The sequence below is a fragment of the Mus caroli genome, unplaced genomic scaffold, assembly GCF_978045245.1.
Source record: "Mus caroli unplaced genomic scaffold, Mus_caroli_1 scaffold_11, whole genome shotgun sequence".
NCBI classification, from domain to species: Eukaryota; Metazoa; Chordata; class Mammalia; order Rodentia; family Muridae; genus Mus; species Mus caroli.
The window spans coordinates 82,323,231-82,341,177 of record NW_028227266.1 but is presented as its reverse complement, the minus strand read 5'-3'; the positions used below and the strand labels follow the sequence as shown (position 1 = coordinate 82,341,177).

The window sequence follows — 17,947 nt, the reverse complement described above, 5'->3', positions numbered from 1 at the left end:
ACTGTCACTGGAGCTTGTTCAAGCAGAGGGGACAGGACAACCACATCCTAAAAAGAGGAGAGTCACATGTCCATACTGATCACCAGGGAGCTTAGCTTACTTTAGGTCTCATCCACTTAAAACCAAGTAAGACGTTTCTAGGGAACCCTGTACAGCACACTGGACAGACTGTTTGAATCCTGTCACTTGCAACGTAACAGATGAGACCTTCATTAGCCAGCACTAGGAAGCAAGGTACACAAACGTTAAGTAAGGAGATGGAACCTACTGTAAGTTGCCCTGCAGATGTTCTTTGAAGGTCATCATTATTTGACCTGGAAAGGAGCAGACATCATCTTTAACACTCCTGTCCCAGCAAATGGAGGACAGGACACCAGGCAGCAGCTGCTGTCACCTCATCCTGGGACTTTTGCTGCTGAGGCAGTGGAGCAGCCATTGATCCGGCAGTTTAATCAATGGAAGCCAACTCCTCCACAGTCTGCCTGAAGAAGTCCCACACACTCTGTGCAGCAAAGGGACAGAAAGGCTTAGAGGTCAGAAAGAGGTAAAAAGAATAAAATTAACCATGTTTTACAACGTTGCAATATTCACCCGACTCAAACCCCTGTTCTAAAACCTTGCTGATTGCTCTACCAAGACAGAAACAAAGATGTCTCTAGCTCCTTTTTCTCAAAAGGTCAATAATACAGGGAGATTGAAACTAGAAAGAGAGCCAAGCACAGTGGGGCATACCTTTAATCCTAGCACTCAGGAGGCAGAAGCAGAAGGATCTCCGCTGGCCTGGTCTACAAAGCAAGTTACAGAATAGCCAGGGCTACACAAAGAAACCCTGTCTTGAAAAACCAAACCAGAAACACAAACACACACACACAGAAATAGAAGCTCATTTTCAACACTGTTCAAAGCATCAACAACCTATACCTCAACACTAACCGGCAGTGAATGGAGAGGTGGTGGCAGACGTTATAGAGCAGAATAGCAATGCCTCAGTGTGCAATGACAGCAACATCAGAAGTGAACTACAGAGTGCAGGCTACAGTCAGTGGATACCCTGGCTACTATGGAGGGCCTGGGGTGCAGAGATGGGAAGACTATATAAATAGCAGTCCAGTTACCAAGGTGCCTCACTCTCCTCTAAGGAGTTTGGAGATCTAATGAACAGACATATCTCCTACAAGCAAAGGCTTTGCAAATATGGACAGTGAAGAGTGTGTGACATAAAATGAATGATAAAGGCCTTCCCACTCCCTCACTTGGCCAGGGCTAAAGCATTATAAGCAGGAGAATGCTCCCAAAACAAGAGACTGAGAGCTCATTCTGTGATGATGTCACTTGAGAAAAGACCTACAGATGCTGCCCAGAACCCACAGGAAGTAGGCTACCAGGCTGCTTGGTCACTCTACATCACTTACCTGTTCAGAAGCTGCATTCATATGAAGACACACGTGCAGCCTTCTATACATGAACAGAAAGGTTTGCACATGACCTAAGCATTGGGGAAAAAAGCTGCCAAACAATCTGGGGACCTGGGGCGCCTCAGTTACTGACCCAGGAGGTACAGTGCCCTCATCTCAATCCCAGCACCAGTACAGGAGAGAGGAAGAGAAGGAGAAAGAAGAAAAAAAGTGGGGGGAAGGAGAAGAGAAAAGGGAAGGGGAGAGAAAAATAGGAAAGAGGAAGGGGAGAGTGGAAGGGGGTGGGGCGGAGGAAAGATCAGTGTGGATGAGGACAAACGTTGCTGCAGAAGAAAACTTCAAAGAAATTACATCGACTGTCCTCACTGAGTTAGGACCTTGCATCGTATCATAAAACAAAACACTTAAAAGGGAAAGAAATGGAACAAGAAACAGGGTGTGCATCTGTGACATAACATACCCTACAAAGATTGAGACACAAATTCAAGAAACCTCCCCAGAAAACAAAACATCAAGGAGGCAGGCGATAGGAGGAAAAGATAAACATGGGATAAAGTCAGTCTTAAAGGCCAATATCCAAATTAACGGGCACTCAAGAAGATGGGGCAAGGAAGATGTTTTCAAGGTAGCATGGGAAGGGTATGTACAAAGCGTGCTTACAATTTCCTGAGCACCCACCACAGAACTTTAGAAAATACTTCATTCTAGAGTACACATGTGTATATGCAAGAAGCCTTCTAATTCTGCACAGCAGAAACTGACAAACATTCACAGGACCACAGGACCGGCCTTTGACATCTGTATCTGTCCCTGGACCAGACGAGAATGAAGCAGCCACAGTTCTTCCCCACCAAGAATTCTACGCCTAGAAAGGACTCCACAAACAAACAAAACAAAGGCCATTTCATACCAGCACTGTCCCAGGGGAGAAACACTCACTGGCTTTTGTGTTACGCAGTCTGACGTATTATTTTATGAGTTTGGTGTGAAAATCACTGCAGTTGTTTCCATGGCTGCAATTTCTCATTTGATCCTGGAGTCCATTTTTAAATAAATGTGGTTATGTTACACATACCTTTAACATCTATTCCTCTCTTCCTTTCCTTTGCTAATGATTTATTATCACGTTTCTATTTTACATGTATTATATAACATGTAAAAATCAGTTACTGATTAGACAAAAAGCAAATTCAGGGGACTTCTTATGTGAGATCAAAATGGATGGCTAAGGAGAAGAGATAACTCTGAACACAGGAACACATTTGTTTAGGGACTGCTAGTGAGTATCTAGTTAGGTAATGTTTCAACAAACTTTGCAAAGGAGACTAGCACCTTGAAGAAGAGGCCACAGGAGCTGAGAATGAGCAGCTGAGAGTGACTGCTAAAGCCCATCCTCTTAGTATCACAGAGAAAAGGTTCCTGTGGACCAAATGGCACTGAAGCTGATTAGAAATGTGAAAAAGCGTGCTAAGTAGGTACCTCGTGAACTGAGAGGAGAGAGAGAGAGAGAGAGAGTTAGTTTTGTCTTTTTTTTTTTTTTGAACCACTGCCCTCTCTGAATTCTATGAAGTAACAACAAATCATTTCCCAGCTGGACTGTGATGTATGACTGACAGATGGTGATGGCCAGCTTAGCATTTGGACTGAGAAGGCACGAGGTCCCTGGTGGTCTCTGCCCAGCTGATCCACTCCAATGGAACAGGGTGCGACCCTTCCACCTGAAATGGATGAGATGCTCGTGGAGCTGAAGGCGTCCCTGTGCTGTCCACAGAAAGGATCCAGTTTCCCACAGCAATGTCCTGCCACCTGTCACATACCCGATGCTTCAGAGGCTGATCTAACTGGGCTACACAGTTTGGCCCCATCCATCCTAGTAACTTGACTCTTGCTTCTTCAAGGCTCTTGACGACTTTTTTACAGGAAAATACTTCTAGGGGCAGCGGGATAAGGAAAGTTTTCTAAGAATTCATTAAATTCCAAGGCAGAGTTTTTACACTACAGGAGGAAGTAAACATTTCTTATTGGCAAAAATGAGCCAATTACGGTGGTTTTAATTTTGATTAATAAAGATACTTGAGCCTAGTCACAATGACTTACAATTTATACCCTAACCTGCAATTCCTTTTGGGTCAACCCAATACCTGTAGCTTTATTTTGAACTGCAGTTTCTATGCATTTCTACTAGTCCCCCACTCTGGTCATTGAGACATGTTAAACATCAGCACTGGCCATCATGAATAGTATGTACCCTCTGTTTCTATACCCATCTCTAATACCGTACAAACACCTATGCTCTAACAACAACACCTAGCCTTTATCTTCATGTCATGACTTATATAAAAAGAGCTTCGGGAACAATCACAACCCTTGCTCAAAGAGCTGAAAACTAGAGCTGACGTGTGGCTCTGAGGCAGTTCACCTGCAGATGAGGGTACAAACTGGGAAAGCTCAGACTGGGGGTTGGACAAGATGAAGAGTTCAGAATGGAGTGAGTTTAAGGACCACAGAATTGAGCTTAAGGCGATGGGAAACTTTCCACAGGCGACATGGACAACCCGAAGCAGACAACTGTCATGGCTGCAGAACTCTGTCTATCACAGGACCATGGCAGCTATGCCCAGGTGGTTCTCAGCCTTCCTGCCTGGCTTCTCACTCTCTTATCTGCCTCTACACCCACCAAAACATACTATTACCTCTTCTCCACCCTAATGACAACCCAGCCACTTACAGCATCTGTGGTTCTCTGCACTGGCGCTCTTTAAAAGGACTGCGGTCCCAAAAATAAACACGTGTGTGGCATTTAAAGCTGTGGTAAAAGTTAAATCCCAACCGACTCAGCAGGAAGATTTTGTTTCTTAACCTAAGAAATAAGCGAGGTGGATAACTAGACAAACTGACTTCGCTTTCTCATACACCACCCAGCAGGAAGGCACCAAAACAGATTTTAGATAGTCACAGCAATCCCTTGCTGATAATCTTTTTTTTTTTTGAATATGAATTCTGTTTTCTAATCAGCTATCAGTGGGGAATAATGATTCAAGAATAATTACCTCTGCAGTCCGGCCCTCAGACGTTTTAATGAAGAAACATGCTTAAAAAGTCAGAACACAATGAGCACGTGCTCCCACTTCCCTTCCAAAGCAGAGAGAGGGACAGGATGGAAGACTGACAGGCACCCTTGAACTCCATTACACACCACACAATTCCCTCACGGCCCCCGTCTGTGCTGCTGAATTTGCAGATGCTCTGAGCTCCACTCTCTCCTAGGTCTACGACCCTGAAAAGTGCTGCATGAAGCTACTGCCTTTACTGTAAAGGATCCAAATGTGCCTGGGTTACATACCCACAGCGTTATGGGCAACAGAGGGAAAGAGTGTGGGAACGGTGCAGCCACTTACTCCACAGTATCGATCCCCATTAAATATCTGAGGTGGCAGAGGATTGCCCTGAGCAGGCTTCTTCTCAGGGGGAATGTTTTTGTACATCCACTGCCTCTGTTCTTCCGACATGGTGATGTCCACCTCCTCGAACTCTATCTTGTTGGCTTCCAGAAATCGCACCACATCCTGCTGCTTCTTCTTGATCTAGAGAGAAGATAAACAAAGAGAGATGCTTACCCGGTGCACATATTTGCAGATTAGCCTATTCTAGACTCCCCGTGGTCCGAGGGGATATGCACACTACTCTCATTGTCTAGGCCAGGAAAGAGCCAGCTCTAATGCAGTGACTCCCACACCTAGACAACCCGAGAGGCTGAGGCTCAACTCTGACGCCTGCAAGGACAGAGGATGAGGGGACAGGTGAGATGGGCTGGGCCACTCTCCACCTCCCCATCCTTCTGAAAGCTGACATTTACAATCAGGTAAGCCCCCCCAGCTTAGGACCACTTGTAGGATCATTTGTAAGCCATGCATATCCCATCTGAGATGGACACTTCGGTGACCAAGGAAGAGCAGCAACCCTGCTATTCCTCTTGGGTTTCCCACAGCTCCAATCATGACCAGGAAAGGATTCTTTTATCAATTCACAAAAGCAAACATGACTCCTTCCTCACTTCTGTGAGGGTGAGACTAAGCCACAAAGCATCTTTCAGCCAACTCTGTCTTAACCCTTTTTATTCCTCCTCCGATTCTCCAAGGTTCCCTCTCCAGTCACTAGGGGTCAGCTGCGCTCCTCAGCAGCTTCGGCTGCATCAGCATGTCCTCGGATGAAGCCAGTATTCACTGTGTTAAACATGTCTTAAGCAGATTAAACATAAAACATGGCTGCCTTTTCTAAGTCACCGAAGAAGCAGCATTTAAAAAAAAAAATGTAAGGAATGAACAGACAGCCCAAAGCCTGAAGAACAAACTCTCACACAGATTTCCTCTACCTCCATCCATAGGTCCTCTTAGAGATCACCAGCAGTATGTGACTCTGAGGTTGGAAATCTGTAATATGCTAGAATAAAATGGCTCTGATCACCGGGTCCGAGAACGACTAACAGGACGGGGCAGTTCTCCAAACACAGATAAAGTGCTGCCAAATAGCACACTGGTAAGCCCACGTACATGAAGCTGAGCTTACTGTGTGGTGTTATAAATGAAGCCATCTTTCATTTCTAAAAAAAGAAGCCTGTTTTCCCTCACATGGGATACATAATTTCAGAAATGTGATTTTATTGTTTTGAAACTTTAACCTGAGGGCAAAAAAAATTACTCACTCAGCTTGGAAACTAAGAAAGTGATTTTATTGCTTCTGTCTTACAGTTAAGAAAGCCAAGGTCAAGAGTGGTTCCCCAGTGTTTGATTGAGGTCTGACAGCTGGTGTGCTGTTAAAACACTCAGTGCCACTCTCCTGCCTTATATCCTCCTTTTGTCATCCTCCCTCTGCCCTGAGGGACCATGCACACTTCTGGGCAGGGCTTTCATGATCCACTTCCTAAATGTAAAAAGCCCCAAATTCTGAGATCATAAAGCAGTGGCCTATGGTCCTGCTAACCCAGGCAGCACGTGTCAGAATCCAGAGGAGTGGGAACGGAGCTCAGCTTCTTAAGACTGCCCTGACCCTCATATGGGTCCCATAACTGTCAGGGGGTAGGAATAGCAAAAAAACAGTAACAGGTCTTGAATTCACAACAGGTCAAATATTAATTCCAAACTCAACATATAATGAGCCTGGGGTGGCAGCATTCATCCATGAGGAATGGCATGACGTCACTGCATCCTAGGTTCTGAACAGAGTGCTCTCCTCACAACACTCATGGCTGACCAATGCTGCCTGAAGCCCCTTGGCTGGAGAATACTGTGTGTTACGAGAGGCACATTTTATATTTCGTACATGTAATATACTTAGCATTATCTTGTTGGTGTACTTGTAACCTTTGCTACTGGAAAAGTACCACATGATGAATGATGAAATCTTGTCTCAGTCTGTAGCGGTGGCTGTAATGAAACACCACAGACCGGGTGACCTATGAAACTGGGAAGTCTGTTTCTGCTCATTCTGGAAGCTGAGAAGCCCAGGATCAAAATGTTCGTAAAACAGGTATCTGACCATTTCCTGGGTCACGGATGGAAGGAGCCCTTCTCTATGACCCCACTTGGAGGAAGAGACAAGGCAGCTCCCTGGGGCCTTATCCCTAGGGACACTAATCTCATTCCTCACCTCCCGATTCCATCCTATCAGACACCAGATTTAAACACATACATCGGAGGGGACACAAACAGTCCACACACAGCAGCATCTTTATAAAGGCTCCCAGTGCATGTCCCAATACTACTCCAGGTAAAAGCCCTACACGTGAGACTCATGAGCCCCCAACTGTCAAACTGCACAGATATCTTTCAGGCTCCTAATGACCCCGTGCTAATCTGCTTTTACCAAGGCTGTAGCCATCCACAGGACCATAAGCAGTGTCTCAAGAGTGTCCAGCTTTTAACACCCTCCTCCTTATGGCCAGGACCTCAAAGCTGTGTGAAATGACCCAAACCACTAAAACTCAAAGACATTAACACTGACAATGCTCAGAGATGAAGGGATCGGTCCCAAACAGCGATGACTGATGGACTTGGGGCAAAAGGGTGTGTTTCACTCACAGTTCTATAAAACAGTCTCAGCAAATGCAGTGGGGAGAGGAACTCAGGCAGGACAGGAGCCTGAAGGCAAGAGCTGAGGAAGAGGCCATGGAGGGGAGCTGCACTGGCTTTTCCACCATGCTTTCCTATAATAGGACCCAGGACCACCAGCCCAGGCATGGCCCCACTTACAATGGACTGGGCTCTTTCCCATCAATCACTAATGAATCACTAATTCAGATGACTCTAGTTTATGTCAAGTTGAAATGAAACTACCCAGGGCAGAGATGATTTGTATTTTATAAAGGAGCACAGCCAAGACTGGGCTTCAAGGAGAGTGTCAGTACTGTCCAGCTTAAGAACAAAGCAGATGCAGAAGCAGAGGCATCCCTGTTATGAACTGTTAACACCATCCTGGAAAGATCTACAAGACTGATCAATAGGTTAAAAACCTGTAGACCTGGATCTTTTCTCTTTCTTTTTTAGAAAAGCAATGAGGAAATCTGAGAACATATTTGTTCTATTGAAAAGAAAAACTCTTAAAGGTCATGTAGGAAACTGACAGGAGGTGCTGAAAGCCTGAGGACAAAGCGAGGGACAATGTGGAGCATGGGAGGAGCTGCAGTGAGGAAGACGGGAGCCAGGGCTTTACTCTAAAGTCTTCAGGACATTACCAAGGTGTGACTATTCGAAATGTTAAGAAGAAACTAATTTTAAGAGACTGTCTCAGGGACAGACTAGAATCTCACAGAGAACTGTCGGGGTGGGGGCAGTAAAGTTTTCCCAACTAATAAGAAGGTATCTCAAGGCATTTTTGTCATTGATCTCCAGGTTACTTTCAGTAACATGAAAGAAGGAACAGGTGTGTATATTGGGGGGGCTGCGGGGGGGGAGGGTGAGACTGTAGAAGATTAGCCTGCACTGCTCAGTCAATCAACCAAATATTCAGGGTAGGGAAAATCTAACCAAAGGACCACATCCCAGAGGATGTGACTCTGGCTGCAGGAAGGAAGATGAGTAATACCACGCTGACTGTTTATAAGCTGCAGAGGTGGTGTGGAGCTGTGGAGCCCTGTATTGCATGGAGGGGGGGGGGGCAGGGCCACCACAGAGAACACCTAGCCTGATGGGTGGCCCCCAGGTGACAGCAGGAAGTGCTGGTCAGGACACTGGAATCCCAATATAAACAGGATTCATTGTCCTCCGCACAAAGCCTTTTGTTCTCTCCAAGATTCAAATCTTATAAGCAGCATTTTTTTTTTCATTCCTGGGCAAACAGAAGAGGGGTAAATTGTAGGACTATGGTGGGTGACGCCACCTGTGTCACTTCATCTGAGCTAGAAGGTAGAGGCAGCTCACACTTGTTTTCACTCAAATACACTTGGAAGCCATTACAAACAGTGGTTATTTACTCATAGCCAACCCCACCTTTTTAATAACAGAAGTCTGCTTCAGGACAGCCCTTTCTCAGCTACAGAAGGCAGCTTTCCCTGGAGTCTTTGGAGGAGGAAGTGATCCCCAACACAGTGCTGGAATCCCAGTTAGGGGTGGCCTTGGCTGCCAGCCCAGCATGCAGCGGGCTAAGAAAGGAAGATTGGCCAGCCTGGGCTACACAGTGGGATGCCCGCTCCATTCCCTTCTTCCTTGCCTGATAGCAAACACAGTTACCTGGAGATACAGAGAACATGCCACAAATGTGAACACAAACACCACCTGCTAGGGACTCTGAAAGGGGAAGCAGGAGCCTCTGCCCTGGTGACATCTTACAGCTGCCACCCCAACCTTTGCTTTACCCTGAACTTTCCCTCTTAGACAAAGCCCTAATAAGGTAAGCCACTCAGTATGTGAGTGACAGAGGGAAAGAGACTGTATTGAGTTTGAGGTTAAACTGGTCTACACAGAGAGTTCTAGGCTGGTCAGGACTATATAATGAGAATGTCTCAAAGACCACATTTAAAAAAAAAAATTAAAATTTCTGGTTCATTCACCCAGTGAGCCCTTCTCATCCACTGGAGATTTTAACCAGCTATTCTAGAACTTTCTATTCCCTTTGAAGTCCTCCATTTTCTCCCCATAGCCAGCACTTGTTTTATGTCTGCACATTTGCCCCTTCACGTGGAATATAAACTCACCAAGGACAGGTAGTTTTGCCTGATCTGTCCACAGCATGGTGCGTGGTACATTACACACAGAAGGCATACACACAGTGTGTTATTTGTTAATGAACACACAAAGTTTTCATGGGTAGCTAGAAGCAACTACTTACACAGCCCCACAAGCCCCTTGGACTCAGCCCTCTCTAGCCGTGTATGGGCACTTCATAACCTACGTGTGCTAACCTTTATCTGTTGTTCCCTTACTGCTGGTCTGCCTGCTCCTCACAGTACAGATTCTACAAACCCAGGGACTGTCCCCGCAGTCCATCCTTGACAAGAACTACTGACTACAAATTTGCAGATCTCCACTCAAGCTCTGTATAGCAGAGCAGCTCTTTAAAGCAAAACAGCCATCTAGTTTAACTGAAAGCCAACCCAATAAAATGGTTCAGACACTCTGATTTCTCAATTTTAAGACTTTGTGGATTTAAAGGCAGTGTATTTAGAAGGCCTTCTACCTAACTACAAACAGCTGCAATGGATTCAGGGATTATCTGGACTACAAATGAACACAGTACTTCTTTCTAACTGACAGTTACTGAAAAAGTCAGTCCTAACTACATAACACTCCTGTTTAAACATTTCCTGTTTAAGTTCTATTATTAATTATATTTTTAAAAAACAAGGACATAACTTAGTGCTTTGTTTTTACTAATTTGTAGCTGGACTTGCAAACTGATGCTAACGGAGTATCAAGGAAGTATGCTGCTTTGTTGTACTGACTTCTCATTGCTACCCTGGGACTCTATTACCCTTAACCACTTCGCCATCTTCCACAGCCATCTCCTGAGACATGATTGACGGCAAGCAACCTTCCTGACCACTGCATGGCAAACCTTTCCCTTTCAGTTATTCATCTTAGGATCTGCGAGAGCTCCCCGATGCCTACACCCCAGTGTTAATGACACACCCCTAGGCACCTCAGCAGTGAGCTGTCTGGACTTGCATCGCAGGCTTTGCTGATGAGCCATGGTCACTCAGTGACCTGCGTAAATCAAAGTAAAGATGCCTGATGTTTTCATAGGCCTCAGCAACCTCTATGGAGTAGATCAGAAGACAGGCTAAACAGATCACACTGCACTGGACTGAGGCTTAGATTCTAGTTGTGGCAGTGGCCTCCAATAAACTCCATTCTCTTGTAGGACTAGTTCTTTCCCAGGGGGGTGCCACTTAATTCATATGATTAAGCAGCCCTGTCAGAGTCCATCCATGGGCTTCCAGACATGTCATCTTTTGTTTAAGTTCCAAGTGTGCATAGCTTATGTGGCTTCATGGGACTTCTGGTCTCACTTGTAAATGACAAGGCATAATCAATTTAAGTGAGATGTGGTTTTTGTTTTGTTTTGAATTGAGATTTAATGTGTACAATTGTGGGCAAGCGAGTTTAATTACAGACAAATTAGGCACACACAGAGGACAGGGAAGACACCTGGGGTGGCAGGGCAGGAAGAGACTGGCCTAGTTGTAATCAGAGTCCTGCAGGGTGAGAGTCTCATGAAAATTAGCATCCCTCCTAGCCTCAGTTGCCTGAAGTGTGAGATCAGCCCAGGGCCTTTGTCCATGGGTTCACTGGGGACTGAAGAAGGGTTATAGAGTTAAGATTACGCTGGACTGGTTTTTTCATTCAAGCATGCTTGCTTTTCTTTCTTTGCCCAAGATGTGACTTTACCCAAAACCATCAAGTGACTTCTAGTGTTAATCCCAAAGATGGGAGATCACTGACCCAAATCATCATGGACAAATTAATTAAAGCAAGTGATTAATTAAAGAAAGCCTTTCTTCATGTCACAGGCTGCCTCACTATACTGTGGGATTTGAGAGGTCAGCACTGATGTGGAAAAGACAGGCTTTCTTCCAAATGGGGGATTTGGCAGGCCAAATAGGTGGGGTTATAGGAGCAGACCTCCTGAAACAGAGGCATGGCTGCAGGATGGGCAGAACAAGGTACTCATGGGTGGTTATAAAACTGTCTGAAACAAAGGTAGGGTTGCAAGATGGTTATAAACAAGTTCCTGAAACAAAGACATGACTGCAGCACAGAAAGAACTGTTTTTAAAGTTAAGGTTACAGGTGGGACATAGCCCTATCCTTGAGAAACACAGGTTTAATCATAAACAGGAATAAACCTAGTTGGTCTTTACTGTAGGATCTCTTTTAAGCGTAAGGTGGAGGCAGGCTGATTCTTCACCAGGTGGCTTCAAAGGCGGTAGGTATTTGATGCAAGAGGTCTTTATCTCACCTACTTCCACTGTTCAAACACACAGCTTCCTTTCCCCTAACCTGCAGTGGATGCTGGACTGATTAAGGCCTTCTGATTTATCTCAAGTTGGAATAGAGACAGTAGGTCATATCTGGAGGTAAACCCACTGGTGTGTGTTTATAACGGTGCAGAGACATAAGGAAAAAGGCACACAGCAGAAACTGAAAGAGTTTTGTGGCAAAAGGGCTATTAGAGGCCCAAGGGATGCCACAAAAATCAAACCATGCAATAAGACCTCGATGCATAGAGATTTGCTGGGAAAGTGGGCACACAAAAGTCTGCCTCTGAGCAGGGATAACAAAGAGAGACCGACCAGGATGTGATGGTGTGGACTTTACAGGGGGCGTGGAGCACACAAATAGGGAAAATAGCTATGTGATGATAGACGGGAGGTGGCTGGGGGATGGGAGAGCACCTGCTTCCAGAACAGGGGAAGTTCGTAGTTCTTAGATAGCAGAAGCTAAATCAGAATAAAGATCCTCAACTCTGTGCCACAGTGGACAGGCTGGCACACAAAACCTGACACAAATCTCACCCGTCGGTCCACTGAGAGAGCCAGAAACCAAAGATGATATGTTTTCTAATCCAAACACCACTGTGTAATCCCGAGAAGCCAACTCACTCCACAGCCATAATTCACAAATAAATGAGTAAAAGAATTTCATTTCAGCTATTTCATTATCAAAAGTATTTTTTAAGTTAATTTGAAAGAATAATAAAAAAATGTTATACACTTTGGTGATTTAAAAAAAAAACAAAAAACAAAGTCAATAATACCCCCACCCTGCCCCCCCTGTATCCCCCAACCCCCCCCCCCCCCCCCCCCCGTATCTGCACACAAATGAGAAACCACAGCTCCTTTCTTCACAGCTCCTCCCAGTGAGGTGAAGTCTATCTTCACCTTAAATCTGTGTTGGTCTCATGACCTTCTTTGGCCAATAGAACATTGGCGAGCCCGATATCTGCAGTCCTGAAAGGAGGAATGGGGGATGGGGATGATCAGAATACAAAGTAAGCCTAGCCTGTTTGATACAACTAAGTAGATAGACGGGGGACGGGATGGGACCTGACTACAGAGATCAACGCTCTATCAGAACTGAATAACAGACTGAAGCTGCGGAATACTACATCAATATACAAAGACAACACCACTGGCTCTCTGTCACTTCTTAGAGAGTCCAGAAAGACAGACCAGGGAAGAGTGTCAAACACAGTAGACACAAAAGACAAGAGTCAAATACTGGTGAAAATGTGTCAAAAGGGAGACCCTCCAAAAGTCATGACAGGGAAGAGAGTCAGTGCAGAAACTATGGAAGAGAGTGTCAACAAGAAAAACTCAAATTACCAGGGCTGGCTCCCCTTTGGGGAATGTATCCAAAGGAGATGAAATCACATGCCAGAGACACGCATGCCCAGGCATGCCCACGTGCACTGCTGCACGGCTCATAACAGCCAAGAGATGGAAAAAGCGTAAGTGTGTTAGACGGTGGGCCTGCACCTTTAAAATGCTAGTTACTCTAAGAGAGCAGCTCTGGCAGCCTGGAGGAATAAGTCCACACTCCTTGCAGGGCTAGCGCGCTCTAAGTGTATGGTCCTACACAATGCCTGGCCTTTGTTGCATAGGCTATGTCAGACTAAACCATATAGTGAGAAACTTTCCACCAGACCTCTGCCAAAATGTACGAATATGAGAATATTCCCCTCTGCTCATAGGATTTCCCTTTTAGCAACACCCCCACCGCCACCCCCAAATGCCTATGGTACCTATCTCACGATTTTACTTTACACTGTCTCTATTAATGAAGCTCCTTTTTGGGCCTTCAAGAAAGCCTCTCTTTCCTTTTAAGGCCCCATCACATCCCGTGTTTCTGTTACAATCCTCTATTCCTCCTAATTGTGCTTCCACCTCAAGTCTGGATCACAGTCCTATGGCTAAGGGGGCTTTTTCCCTGGAATAAAGCTTGCTGTGGACTGTACTTCATGTCAGCTCCTACATACCACTCTGATTTCTAGCAAAGGACACAGCAGTGGGTGAATGAATAATGGAAACATGGTATATAGAACACCACAGAATACAGCTGTGCCCCAGGAAGGGATGCAATCGTGCCATTTCAACAGCAAGCCTCAGCGGAGGTCACTATGTTAAGTGAATAAGCACAAGGCATAGAAAAGCAAGCATCATGTGGTCTCACTCGATTAAAAGCTGAGAGCAGAAAACTAGATTTTCTGGAAGCTGGAGCGGCAGATGAGAGAGGGATGGGCCAAGGCTGGGAAACAAGTACCCTAGGAGGTGATAAAGATGGAGATGTAAGTTCTGGATAGTGCACGGTAGTGTGCAGGGCCAGCATTACCAGATCCCCATATGGGCAGTCCTGGAACATCACATGGCTGGCCCAAGTATTACTTAAGTCCCTTCAATTTCATCATCTCTCTGATGTCACTGTTTATACCCCCTTTCTCTTTCTTGCTCTCTCTTACTCTCTCCCCAGCTGTGTGTTGAGGATCAAACCCAGGGCTTTGTGCATGGCTGGACAAGCGCTCTACCACTGCCCTAAATCTCCAGCCTCATATTCTGATCTTGGCCATGAGTCACATGTTCTCGCTTATGTCTAGAAGGTCGTGTTGTATATTAAAAACTGCACCTGTTTGAAGCCACTGTTATTTTTATTTTTGGTTTTCCTTTGAAGTAAAACAGAATCTATCACTTGCTGCATTTACTTTGTTCTTTGGTTTGCAGAGTTTTGTTAAAAGTCTAGCTTTGTAGCCTAGGCTCTCTCAAACTCACAAACCCTCAAACTCCTGAATACTGACTGGTAATACAGGAAAATGTCACCATGCCTGTCTTATGACTGTTTCGGAATTATTCTGTTCTATTAATCTCCGATTCGACTCCTGTACAAAACTCTGGTGTCTGAGCAGTGGCTAGAGTTTGTTCCAGAAGAAAACGTGGCAGGGGAAGAAAGGGAAAAAAAGGTCACAGGTGGAACCTTCCCAACATAAGTGTCCCCCAAAGAGTAGTGGCAGGTCTATGGCCACAGATTAATCAGTCTGATGACCAGCCAGTCTAGGAGAGATGGAAAAATTAAAATCACATTCCCCTCCTCATGGAGAGAGAATACAAACAGAAACATTCTTTGTTTCCATAAAAAACAGGTGCAGGCATTGCCAAAGTTACTGTGTACCAAATAAAAAGTGTTTACAACCTCAAGAAGAAAAGACCCTACACAAAGTGACGCCTGTGCTCTAAAATCACTTTCAGATGAGCAGTTGTTCCAAGCTGAGACTTACAGTTCAAGAGACAGAAACTACAAAGTGTTTCCAAGGAGAAGGGTCAGAGGGTACCAGTGCTCACTACACACATGAGCAACTGGGTTCAGATTTACTACACCAGCATAGAAAGCCAAGTGTGACTGCAAATGCCTGTAAACCCAGCACAGTGGTGGTCAAAACCAGGAGGGTCCCTTGGGAGCTTGCTGGCCACCACCGCTTTTCCCTAAACAGCAAATGACCAGGTTCAATGAGAGACCCTGTCTCCAGGAGAGAGAGAGAGAGAGAGAGAGAGAGAGAGAGAGAGAGAGAGAGAGAGAGAGCTGCTCGAGGTCCTCCTTTGGCCTTGTGAATGTACCTTCATGTCTAAGTGTACACACATGTATGAAACAAACACACATAAAACAAACAAACAAACTACCCTAAGGGCGGGAGACCTAGATCAGTGGTGAGGTACTTGGCCAGCATACACAAAGTTCTGGGTTCAAGTTCCAGCACTGAGGACTGGAAGCAGAGAAAAAGAAAACAGTTTTGTGTGGAAGAATCAAGATGACCTAAAACCAGAGACTAAATGATAAATGACACCATGAACCTTTTTAGAAGTCAGTCCCACTGTCAAAATGTCACCAAATGACCCTTCCTTCGTCCTAGGTGTGTCCTCCTCTGCTTGGAGGGTTCCCAGGCATTTACTCATCCTGAAAACATTTACTAAACATGTGGCGTAAAACGGGCCAAGCCCCTGAACAATTTCTGACAGTCTATGCTTCCATTCTGGAATGACTCCAGCTTCTGGCTCCCCCTGGGCTGGACTGCACCCCTCACCTACCTTCCTTCCTTCCCAACCCAAGATCCAGCCCAGCACACACTAAAGAGTCTCAGCGCCAGAGAACCACCTTGGTGGTACTTATGTTGCCCCCTCACTTCCTGAGGGCTGTTCAGACATCCCTGTGTCTTCCCTAGGATGTTCTTCCCCATGTCGCCCCTCCCCGGTCACTCAGCCTTCCTTATCTTTTATTTACTTACTCCTCATGGCTCAGTTCCAAATGCACAAGGTCCTTCAGGTGGCCCCACTGCATGGTCCCAATCTCAAAGAGACATGTCATGCCCAAAGGATTTTTTGGCTGTCATACATGCACAGTCTAGTCCCCATAAGAACTCTCTAACCTACAGTTAAATAGAGCTGAGGGTGAAACCCTCTATCCACTAGATCACCTCCTTCATCAAACTCCTATTACAACCACATCAACCATGCCCTGGCATTTAATGACATATGGTCTGACTGCTGAGTAATACTGGAATGCTTCTGACCCTTTCCATCAATTTCACCATAAACTCGTCTGGATGAGGATTTTCGTATTGCTGCCCACCCCACACCTCGAGTCTGGGGAGCTCCTCTCTCACTTCTGGGCTGCAGCATGCCAGCTCTAACCCTGATCTCTCTCACCTCTGGGCTGCAACGTGCCAGCTCTATCCCTGATCTCTGGGTACTTGTCTCTCACTTTCTTTGAAACCTGGATCACTTGGGGAAGAGATTTAGCAGAAAACAGGGGAAGAAAGGTGTGTGTGGGTTGGCCTTTATTGTCTTTAAGTTTTCTATCAAGATTACATGTTTACTTCCCAAAGAAAAAAGGCAGCGACTACACAGAGAAACCCTGTCTCGAAAAACCAAAAAAAAAAAAAAAAAAAAAAAAAAAAAAAAAAAAAAAAAAAAAAGAAAAAAGGCAGCCAGGCATAAAATATGAATTTACGATGCCACTATTTGGAGAGATTCTCTCCGCAAATTATATACGACTCATACATGTGCTTCCTGTTAATTAGAGGATACTGTGTGGAAGAGCTGTTCCAGCAAAATCTGCTAAAATCGTCAAAACCCTGCCATCAGGAGGAAATCCTGCTGACGACGGTATTTTCCACAGCAGACTGTAAGACTGCTGCCTGAGGCAGCACCTTCAAAAGGCTTGAGGTGTGGTTCTGCATCCCTGTTTTTGGAGTTCGCTGTTCCCACCTCTCCCCATCAGTCAACTGGTAACTGTGAGGAGTGACTGGAGAGCTGATTAACAACTATTTACAGCTGAAAGATCACGTGGGGGGACAGCAGGCCATTTTCATAATTATATTTTATACACAGTAATTGCAGGCTGTGATATGCTCACGTGGCCACAGAGGGCATAAATTAATGCACTGAAGTGTAGATGCTCTAACCCTGCACTGTGTAGACCGGGCTTCTGTTGTGGGTTGGCCACCATCAGCTCATCAGATCCTTCCTCCCTCCTCATGAAGGGAGTCGTCTGGCTTGGCCTCACCATCCCCCTGCTTCAGTCTTCTAGGTGGTAGCATCAGAGGCCAGGGCCACCATACCCAACAAGTGTTACTTCTCGAGGATAACCGACAACCATCAGCTTCAGCTGGACACCGGAGGTTTCATTCCTAAGCAAAGTGCCTCCAGGAGCTCTGCTGGCCAGCTCAAATCTCCCCAGGAACTGCCCGCAGGCTACTCTCTGCAGCCCAGGTAGACATAATAACCATCTTTGATTTGCAAGTGCTTCTTAATTCTGGTCTCTACATAGAACTTCTCTACATCTTCAGCCTCAGAGTTCTCCATCCCATTTTGACAGTAGACAAATTAAAACCAAAGAGAGAGAGAGAGAGAGACAGACAGTGGGGAAGGGGGAAAGGAAGAAAAACTCCATGTCTCAGACCCCCGCTCCCCGCCCCCGTGGTTGTTGATAAGCTCCTAGGATGTTCTATTTATCACCCTAGGAAATAAAGAAAAACTCAAGGGCAAAACCAAGG

At 45.5% G+C, this 17,947-nt stretch overlaps 1 protein-coding gene across 3 annotated transcripts in view; it reads right to left on the bottom strand.

Annotated features, from left to right (window-relative positions):
* The window catches only part of Sh3bgrl2 (SH3 domain binding glutamate rich protein like 2), a 52,529-nt gene that overhangs the window by 18,066 nt on the left and 16,516 nt on the right, over positions 1-17,947 (bottom strand). For all 3 annotated transcript variants that reach the window (XM_085827784.1, XM_021172115.3, XM_085827785.1), the window contains exon 2: positions 4,814-4,999. In XM_085827784.1, the coding sequence (XP_085683910.1) occupies positions 4,814-4,999 (186 nt within the window). The remainder of the gene's footprint in view (positions 1-4,813; positions 5,000-17,947) is intronic.